General features: G+C 59.9%; 2 protein-coding genes across 2 annotated transcripts; one reads left to right on the forward strand and one right to left on the reverse strand.

Annotated features, from left to right (window-relative positions):
- The first annotated feature begins 1,048 nt into the window (after positions 1–1,048).
- On the forward strand, positions 1,049–2,734 carry CLDN4 (claudin 4). The gene has a single exon (XM_012640364.1). It carries the CDS (start codon positions 1,264–1,266, stop codon positions 1,891–1,893), a length of 630 nt encoding a protein of 209 aa, XP_012495818.1. The 5' UTR covers positions 1,049–1,263; the 3' UTR covers positions 1,894–2,734.
- Positions 2,735–3,724: 990 nt separating this feature from the next.
- On the reverse strand, positions 3,725–7,465 carry WBSCR27 (Williams Beuren syndrome chromosome region 27). The gene is given in 6 exon segments (XM_012640269.1): positions 3,725–4,015; positions 4,017–4,137; positions 5,999–6,091; positions 6,347–6,482; positions 6,688–6,816; positions 7,263–7,465. Coding segments are annotated over 6 exon segments (867 nt in total). The 5' UTR covers positions 7,386–7,465; the 3' UTR covers positions 3,725–3,750.
- Positions 7,466–9,582: the final 2,117 nt, after the last annotated feature.

The following is a 9,582-nucleotide window of genomic DNA, read 5'->3' on the forward strand; positions in this document are numbered from 1 at the left end:
GTCCCGTGGCCTTGCACAACTCCCCGGGGAGCCCACTCACGGTGACTTAAGTGTTATTTGCTGCCTTCTGCGGCACAATCCGAGCAGAGCATGCGGTGCCCCTCACTGTCTGGCTCCCCACTCCCACCTGGCTGGAGTTTTCGCCTTTGAAGCCTGGTGGGACTTTGCACCCCTGCTGGCTTTATCGGCTTTGGCTTTATCAGCTTTGGTTTTATCGGAGGGCTCTCTGTGTGTGTCTTCACAGAGTAAACACCCATTTCCTGGCCTGTTGATGTCCTGGTGAGCTCCCCCACCTAGTTCTGGCCAAGCAGGCTCAGCCTGGGTGGGGACAGAGCCCATCGGCCTAAACACCCGTGGAGAGAGGACAGGCTTCTGTCTCTCTCTGCCTTGGAGGTGAGAGTGTATCACTGCCAAGCATCCCTCCTCTGGCGGGGCAGGGAAGCCCCGTGAGAGAGATGGGGGAGGCAGGTGGTGGACCCAGGAGTCCTGGCCCCCCAGCCCCTCATTCCCACACTCGGCTCATCCAGCCAAGACTGCTGGTGAGGCCCCGTGCACTCGTGATGACGGTAATAGCACTAGTGATATCGCCAGCGATGGAAGTGATACAGCCGAGGACAACAATAATCAAGGCAGGGTTTCTCCTGGGCATTCCCAGGACTTCTTCCTCAGACGCTGTCCCCGAGAGTCCCCGCCCTGGCCTCCCACCCAAGCCTGGGATGAGGGAGCCCTGGGTGTGGGGTCCTCAACCTGGCTGGGCCTGGCTGCTCTCCCCGCCCCCGGCCCTGTGAACATCCAGGTGTCCCCGGGCCATCATGACTCAGTGTCTGTCTCCAGGCTGACCTCAGCGTGGGCCTGGGGGCCGGGGGAGAGGGCAGTTTCTTCTGAGACTTGATAGTGACTCAGGGGCCCAGGGCTGGGCCTTAAAGTGCCTTTGTTGGCCAGAGCTCAGGAATCCAGAGAAACTGGTCAGGGGGAGGCCCCGGGGACTGAAAGCCCTCCCTCTGCCCCCGCCCCTCCTCCACAGACATATAACTGCTCCACCTGTACCTCAGAGCACGCGCGCAGCTGTCGGCAGGAAGGAACTGGTCCGGTCACACTTGTCGGGCTTGTGCATCTGACTCCAGGACGGGCTTTGGCTTCAGTCTCCTGACTCCAGGGAAAGGCTTCCGTAAACCGGGTCTGTCCTCAGCTCTTGGAATCCTACAGCCCCAGAGCCAGATCCCCTCAGCCTTCCAGGTCCTCGACCCCAGCCGACGCTGAGCGATGGCCTCCATGGGGCTGCAGGTGACCGGCATCGCACTGGCCGTGCTGGGCTGGCTGGGCGCCATACTGAGCTGCGCGCTGCCCATGTGGCGCGTGACGGCCTTCATCGGCAGCAACATCGTCACGTCGCAGACCATCTGGGAGGGCCTGTGGATGAACTGCGTGGTGCAGAGCACCGGGCAGATGCAGTGCAAGGTGTACGACTCGCTGCTGGCGCTGCCGCAGGACCTGCAGGCGGCCCGCGCCCTCATCGTCATCTGCATCATCGTGGCCGCGCTGGGCGTGCTGCTGTCCGTGGTGGGGGGCAAGTGCACCAACTGCGTGGAGGACGAGAGTGCCAAGGCCAAGACCATGATTGTGGCGGGCGTGGTGTTCCTGTTGGCTGGCCTGCTGGTGATGGTGCCGGTGTCCTGGACGGCCCACAATATCATCCGCGACTTCTACAACCCACTGGTGGCCTCTGGGCAGAAGCGGGAGATGGGTGCCTCGCTCTACATTGGCTGGGCTGCCTCGGGCCTCCTGCTGCTCGGGGGGGCCCTGCTCTGCTGCAACTGCCCACCCCGCACTGACAAGCCCTACTCGGCCAAGTACTCTGCTGCCCGCTCCGGCCCGGCCAGCAACTATGTGTAAGGGGCCGCTGCTCCACTCAGCTCCTCGGGCTTTGTTATTGCCTGGACTGAGCTCAGTGCAGCCTGTGACCCAGGACGGCCTGGCTGCTGGGGGCTGGGCAAACAGGGACTCAGCCAGGCTATTGGCCGGCGGCCCTCAGCTCCTACGAGCAAGGATGGATGCCACTCTCCTTTGAATGGCCCGTGGGTATAGGGGATGAGGCGGTGGAGTGGGGAGCTGGCTCCTGCTGGCCAGGACAGCTTGACTCTGACCTTGGGCTCTGCTGCTGAGTGGGTGCCCTGCCCACACTGGTCTTGGCTACTGTCCCCCGTTTTGATCTTCCCCACCCACTCTGCACACATCTTCTGTGACTCCAGCTCTTTTCCCGCTGCCCCATTCCCGGGCACTCCTGTGACCCTGCTCAGACCTTGGTGTGACTGGGTGGGCCAGTGAGTGCCACTTGGGCTGTGCATTGCCCGTGGAAATTTGTGGCCATGAGTACTGCTGGGGCCTCACCCACCCACCTGCGGTGGAGTGCAGAGTGGATGGACAGGTTTGGGGGGAGGGGCGAAGGTGGTCTAAACTGGTTTGGGTGGTGGTGGGGGAGGGGGCCAGAGAGCCAGCCTGGCTTGGGCACCCCCACCTCTTCCTGCCCCTGCTCTGCGGCCTCACCCACTTGAAGAGGACCCTGGGCCCTTGACATTGTCCCCCCTCTGAATCCTTTGCCCCTCCAAGGACACTGGCCAGCTTGGGGAGGGTGGGAGGGAGGGGGGAATGGCCTCACCCTGGGAAGTCCTGGGGTTTTCCCTGCCTTCTATGTGGTTTCTGTTTTATAATTTAAGAAGATCTGTTCATCACTGTAATTATTATTTTCTACAATAAATAGGACCTGTGCACAGGAAGACTCGTATTGTCTCTGGTTTCAGGTGGAGGTGGGTGGGGCAGGGATAGAGGCCTGGGCAGGGGTTGGTGAGGGCCGTGTTGTGGCCAGGACATGAGCGCTTGAAGAACTGGTTTCCCAGAACTGTGAGAAACTGAAACTGGCCCCAACCTTTCCAATCACCTTGTCCAGGCCCTTCATTTGTTGGAGAGTAAACCCCATTTACAGGAAACAGCCTATGCCCAGGACCCTGGTGAAGGCTTGGGGACCCCAGGAGGGAGGACAGCTGGGAGCGTCCAGCCCTGGGGGATGGGCCACCTGACCTCTCCTCCTCTGCCTTTGTATGGGTGGCAGGGCTGGTCTTCCACTCTCATCTCAGCTGGGTCACCCTACAGGTCCCACTTCCTGGCCCTTGCTCAGGCCGTCCCTGCCCTCAGCCTGGAATGTCCTTTTCCCTTTCCCCACCCCTCTGGATCCTGCCTGTCCTGAAGGGCCAGCTCCAAGCCTCCTCCCCACGCAGCCTTCCCACGCTCCCGTTCACGTCCCCAAGGTGCTGACGGTCACCAAAGCCCTTTCACCTTCCTCAGCTGACAGCAGCCTCACACCACGCCCGGAGCTCTGCATGCTGATCCCTTTCTAGATGAGGAAACCGAGTCCTGGATGCGCGAAAGTGTGTGGCCCAGGCCCAGGCCTACAGCTCGGGGCCTCTGTCTTCAAATCTGGGGGCTGTCCAGGATGGAGCGTGGACCCTGCTCTGCTACCATCGTGCAGCGTGAGCATGTTCCGGGTCCCCCAGCCTCAATTTCCTTGTCAACGAGTTGGAGGTGAGAGGGCCCAGCACCCTGGGAGGAGTGACCTATCAGGCCTGGCTCAGGGACGGCCCAGCTGGGGGCCCTCTCTGTCACACCTCTTGTTGAACCCACAGGACAGATGTCACTCTCTCCTGGGGTAAGAGAACTGCAGAGCCGAGAGGCCTTCTGTCCCTTCTGGGAGCTCATTTAATAGGCAGAGTGTTCCCAAGGGCCAGGGTTGGCACGGTGGCCCCATTTTGCAGCCAGAGCCTCGGGAGCCCAGCAGATAGGCCTGGCTAAGGTCACACGGAGGGTCAGAGGCCAGCTGGGGGCTGCTGACTGGGCCTCATCCCTCAACTTGGGTCTCCTGCTGCTTTCGGTACAGGTGGACGATGCCGGAGATGAAGCCGTCCTTGGCAGAGGTGCCGGGCACCACCTCGAGCTCAGAGGTGGCCAGCTCCCAGCGGTCCACAGGCCAGGGCACCAGCCATTCCCACGCCCCGGCCTGCTCCAGCCTGTCCAGGGTGGCCTCCAGTGCCTCCTTGTATGGAAGGTTGGATGGGTTGGTCCTGGTGGTCAGACACACCAGCCCACCTGCAGAGGGGAAGGGGTGGGTGAGGTGGGGAAGGGGCAGGAGCCACAGTCCCAGGCCTGCTCCTGCGGGAGTGTTGTCCCTTCCTGTTTATGTTTTCAAGGCCAAAAATGTCTTCGAGTTTCATCCCCAGGCCAGCGTTTTCCCACCTCCACGGGTTTGGTGCCCACTGTCCCCCTCCCCCGGGAAGCCCCTTCTCTTCTTCAGCTTGTGGCCTCCTATGCACCGTTCAAGGCCCTAGCACCCTTTATGCTGGGAATTCTTGACTTAATCTCCTGGATTCAGGGGACTCCCTCCTCACCGCTAGCCCAGGTCTCTGCTGGAGGGTGTGGCTGTGTCCGGACGCACCAGAGGGAAGCATGCGGGCTTTGGACCTTGGGCAAGTCCCTTTGCCTCTCTGAGCCTAGTTTCCCAGCGGGCAGAAAGGGGTGATTATTCTGTATCATGGGAAAGCTGTGTGTGTAAAATGCCCAGCACAGCCACGAGTGCTGGCTGAATGGAGGAATCGCCTTGGCTCCTCAGGTCCAGGCACCTACAGTGTGCCCAGTGTGGCCTCAGAAGCACTTAGAAGGAGAGAAGGCAGACCCAATGACTGGCCTGGGAAGGCTTCCTGGAGGAAGGGGCAAGGAGAAGCAGGGTGCTGCTGGTGGAGGGGGTGCAGTGAAAGGGAAGGCTCTGGAGCAGGGGAGCCTGTCACCTGTGGGCAGGGAGACAGGGCTCAGCCTGCCGAGGGCTCTGGCAAGCACAGGTTGGGCTGGGAAGTCCGGTCCTTGCTGGTTCATGCAGAAAGAATTTCTGGGCTTCCTGGGCCCAACTTCTACCTCTCCGGCTGACCCCACTGACAGCCCTGCATTTGTCAGCCTCCAGGGCTCCCTGAGGCTGAAGCCTGCCCAGACCTGTCCAGGCTTAGCGCAGCCCCTGCTGGACCTGGGGAGGGTGGTGGCTGGGGTGGGGTGTGAGAATGGGGGAGGGAGAGGAAGCATTTTCTCCTCTCACTTGCTGGTCCTGTCCTGCGGCCAGCCAGCGCCCCCTGGTCCTCATACCCAGCCCTTCTCTCTGCCCTGCAACTTCACTTAGGCCATGTCGCATAGATGTCTCATCCTAGCCTCCATAATGCTCCTCTTCTCTGAGTTCTAGGAGAATCAAGCATTCACAGCCCTTGTGGGGCCACCTCTGGCCTGGCCCTGTGCTCTCTGGTCCCTTTCTGGGCCCCAGTGGGTTGGTGATGGAGCCCCAGAGGACAGGGTCTGTGCCTTCAACCCAGAGGAGAGGCAAGTACAGGGCAGGCACGTGGTATGGGCATAGGAAACACAACTGCATGCATACCAGCTCCAGGTGCAGAGTTTACAGAAAGTGCTCACAACTCTCATCTCACCTGAGGGGCCCCATTTCCCCGATGAGGAAACTGGGGCCAGGAAAGCGAAAGAGACTCACCTGAGCCAGTCCATGACTTAGTGAGAAAGCTGGCAGAGGAGGGGACCGAGCCATGCCCTTACTATAATGCCTTAGAGACACTGTTTCACCCAATTCTGGCTGTCACCCTATGGGGACGGGATCACAGGGATTATGCCATCCTGCTCCCAAGCCAGGAAATAGGCGGAGAGGAGAGTGGAGTACCTCCCAGAGGCCCACAGATAAGAGGTGAGCTGGCCACCTGTCTGCCCTGCCTGTTTGCCTGGGTCTGTGGATACTGGCAGCTGAGGCCAGGCCCTGGGCTGGCAGGTGGCGGCTGGGATGCTAGGCTAGGCTATGTGTGACCCTGGGCAGGACCCTGCCCTGCACCTGGCCTGAGGGGTTCTGAGGCCTGTATCTGCGGTGTGGAGAGGGGAAGGTGGGGGTGTGGTTGGCTGCGCTGCTCCTCACCTGGCTTGGTGACTCGCAGGAGCTCAGGTATCGCGCTGCAGGGCACCTGGCCATCACTGAGGGCACCTACCATCGGCACTGCGTCAAAGGTCCCTGTAGGGCAGTATGGGAATGTGGTGTGGTGATTTGTCTACAGTGTGGCCTCAGACCACCCCAGAGGACAGGGTCCCATGGTGGGGCTTGGGGAGGGACAAGGTCTGCCACCTGTGTCGGCAGGACCCAGATCCCACGGAGGCTGTGGCAGGCATGCCTAGTCCTGGGCTGCAGCTGGATCATGGGGTGAAGGGCTCAGCAAGAGAAGGGGCTCCATGCAGGTGGGCCTCAGGGTGCTGGGGAGGGGGGAGGTACCTTCGGGGCTGGGCAGAGGCTCCTGGCCCAAGGTGCAGAGGCTGAGGTGCTGGTAGAGGCCACGGGCCTGGGCCTGTCCCAGCATCGCTGGGTTCCCATCCACCCCATGCAGCTGCAAGAAGCCCCGAGCCTGCAGCTGGGGAAGGGGGGGACTCAGTCACGGTTCACACCCTGCCACTTCCCAGCTGGGTCCTTGCATCTTGGGAGGGCAATAGGCCCTGCAGTGGATGTGGTCCATGCGTTTGGGACGGTGAGCCTGGAGATGTGTCAGAGTTCTGAGTGGTGGGAGATTCGAGCAAGTGAGGAGCTGAGGGGAGGGCAGGGGATCGGGGGTGTTTTACCTCGGCAGCCGCCAGGCCAGTGCCACAGGCCACGTCCAGGATCAGGGCAGTGTGGGGTGGGCCTGGAAGGGCTTGGGTCAGACAGTCCACTGCCAGGCGAGGGGCCTGGTACTGTAGGGTGGCCACATCCTAGGACAGAGTGCTGAGCCAAACACCACCTGGTGCCCTAGTGTTTGGGGAACCTCCCATGTGGGGTGGTCTAGGAGTCCGCCAGGCTAAGCTGAGTGTGTGTTGGGGGCTTGGGCTGTGGCCGCCAAGGTGCAGGACTGCAGAGCCAGCCCCCAGCCCACGGTGGGTGGACTCAGCCACCCAGGAACCTTTTCTACTATAAGGTCTCTGCTTAATCTACAGTGACCCCTCAGTGGCACCTGCTCCAGCAGCCCCTTGGGGAGGTCTTGGCCCCTGATGGGGGCTGTCAATCCAGAGTGTGGGGCTGGTATGTAAGGGGCAGGGCTGTAGGGGTCGCACCAGGTCTCACTTCATTCTCAGCCTGGGAAGCAAGGCCAACTATTACCACTTTACAGGTAGGAAAATTGAGGCTGGGCGAGCAGAGGTGAGGACCCCGATGGGTTTACCTGGTCATAGTCCGGGGCCCAGTGGTCATAGAAGTGGAGCTTGTGGGCCAGGTCTGTGATGCCGTGCGAGGCCGCGACCCGTGCCTGCACCTCCTCCAGTCTGCCACCCTCCTCCTGAGCCATCCTCCCGTGGGGACAGGTCGCCCGGTCCCGGGGCCCGCCTCAATCTCCCGTCCCCCTTCGCCCCGCGGAGGAGGCTGTGAGGCTGCCAGAGCCATCCCATTTCACAGGCGGGGACACTGAGCTCGGAGAGGGCGGACTGTAGGGCTGGGGGAGGGGCGCGCCCCTCGGCGGGAGGGAGGATCTGCCCCTTCCCCCCCACCTGGCCCCTGGCCCCCACCGGGGGGGAAATGCTAGGGGTGGGGGTAACATCCGGAGCGAAAGGGTCTGGAAGGAGGTGGGGGGTCAGAACTCACCGCCAACCTGACCCGCTGCTGGGGGGTGGGCACCGGAATTCGGGGCGGGGCCTGTACAGCAGGCCTGGCGGCGCCTCCACCGCCCTCGATGATTGGCTTTCCGCTAAGATAAAACAACCAATCAAAAGAAAGCGCTGGCAGCCGCCCCCTAAAACCAGCCAATGAGCTCAAGGCTCTTGGCCCTCCCCCAGCTTGGGGAGAGCCCGGCTCTTCCGAGACGTTTTCGCGGTGTCCTGGTGTGGGAGGTCTGGCCCTCGCCTCCCCGGCCACCGTCTGGTTCCACCACCCTCACCGTCCTCTCCCACTACCCTGTAGGCTCCCGACGTCCTTTATGCTTCCTAAAAGCATGTGCTTGTAGCCTGGGGGGCCACTGAATTCTCACGGGCGAGAGAGGGACCCAGCAGCGGCTGTCAAATTTATATATCTCTGGAAGGTTTAGGCGACGCTGCCCAGCAGAACTTTCTGCGATGATGGAAATGGTCTGTCACCTGCGCTGTTGCAGAGGGTAGCCACTACCTACACGTGGCCGTTGAGCACTTGAAATGTGGCTTGTGCGACTGAGGAACGGAATTTTAAAATTTATTTTGTTTTAATAATTTAAATAGCCATAGGTTGCTAGTCATAACCCTATGGGACAGCACAGGGAGTCTCCCCACTCAAAGTATGATCCCCAGACTTGCAGCCTCAGCCTCCGCAATTGGGTTTCTCCAGGCGATTTCCCCTAAGGGAGCTTGTTAGGAATGCAAAAATTCTCAGCCTGCCCCAGACCTTCTGAATGAGAATCAGATTGCTGGGGATGGGACCCAGAATTTCTGTCTTTGAACAAACTGTCCAGGCATTTTTATGTAGCTGAAGTTTCAAAAGCACTAGTCTAGAGGACCTGCGTAGGGATGAAGGTTAGGGCAGGCAGGTCTGGGAAGGCTGTTGCCGCTGTCCAGGCGGGCAGTGATGGTAGCATGAACTTGGTTGGGTAGAGGTCATGGCTGGGGAGAGGAGCGGATGAAGTTCAGAGTCATTAGGAGGTAGAAGCAGCAAAGCTTTGATGATAGAGAATGCATGGGATGGGGAAGCAAGACGTCGGGAATGGTGCCAACTTTCTGCTTGAGTCCTTGGGTTGATGGTGGTGCCACTCAAGGCAGGGGAAGTCAAGAAGGAGAGGTTTGAGGTGAAGAGGAGGCTAACAGTTTTTGGAGTTTGAGGTGTCTGACATGTCTACGTGAAGATGCCCAGGAGACTGTTTGATGCCAGAGTCTTGAGCTCAGGGAGAGGTCAGGTTGGAGACAGATTGAGGGTCATGAGTGTAATTGTGGTGGTTGAGGCAGCTGCTAGAGGTGAGATTATGCAGGGTGGGAAGAGAGGGGGACGAGGAGAGGACTCAGGATCCAGCTCGAGGATCCCCCACACCTCAGGGCAGGTAGAAGAGGAGTAGCAAGGAGTGTTGGAGAAAACCCAAGAAAGTTAGGGAGGATGCCAACAACAGTGTGTCAAAAAGATGGGGGACAGCCAACATTGTCCGGTTGCTGCTGCGAGGTGGTGTGAAATGAGGATTAGGAAGTGAGTGCTGAGGCCGGGCACGGTGACACATGCCTGTAGTCCCAGCTACTTGGGAGGCTGAGGCGGGAGGATCACTTGAGCCCAGGAGTTTGAAGTTGCGGTGAGCTATAATGATGCCACTGCACTCTACCCAGGCGACAGAGCCAGACTCTATCTCAAAAAAAAAAAAAAAAAGAGGAAGGGGAAAGGCAAAGGGCAAGGCCATCAGAGTCTATTTCTTGAAAAAAGCTTTGTTAGGCACAACTCAGCCATAAAAAACGATGAAATAATAGCTTTTGTAACAATCTGGATGGAACTGGAGACCATTCTCCTAAATGAAGTATTGCAAGAATAAAAAAACAAACACCACA

Source organism: Propithecus coquereli, unplaced genomic scaffold (genome assembly GCF_000956105.1).
Source record: "Propithecus coquereli isolate 6110/MARCELLA unplaced genomic scaffold, Pcoq_1.0 Scaffold150, whole genome shotgun sequence".
In the NCBI taxonomy this organism is placed as follows: Eukaryota; Metazoa; Chordata; class Mammalia; order Primates; family Indriidae; genus Propithecus; species Propithecus coquereli.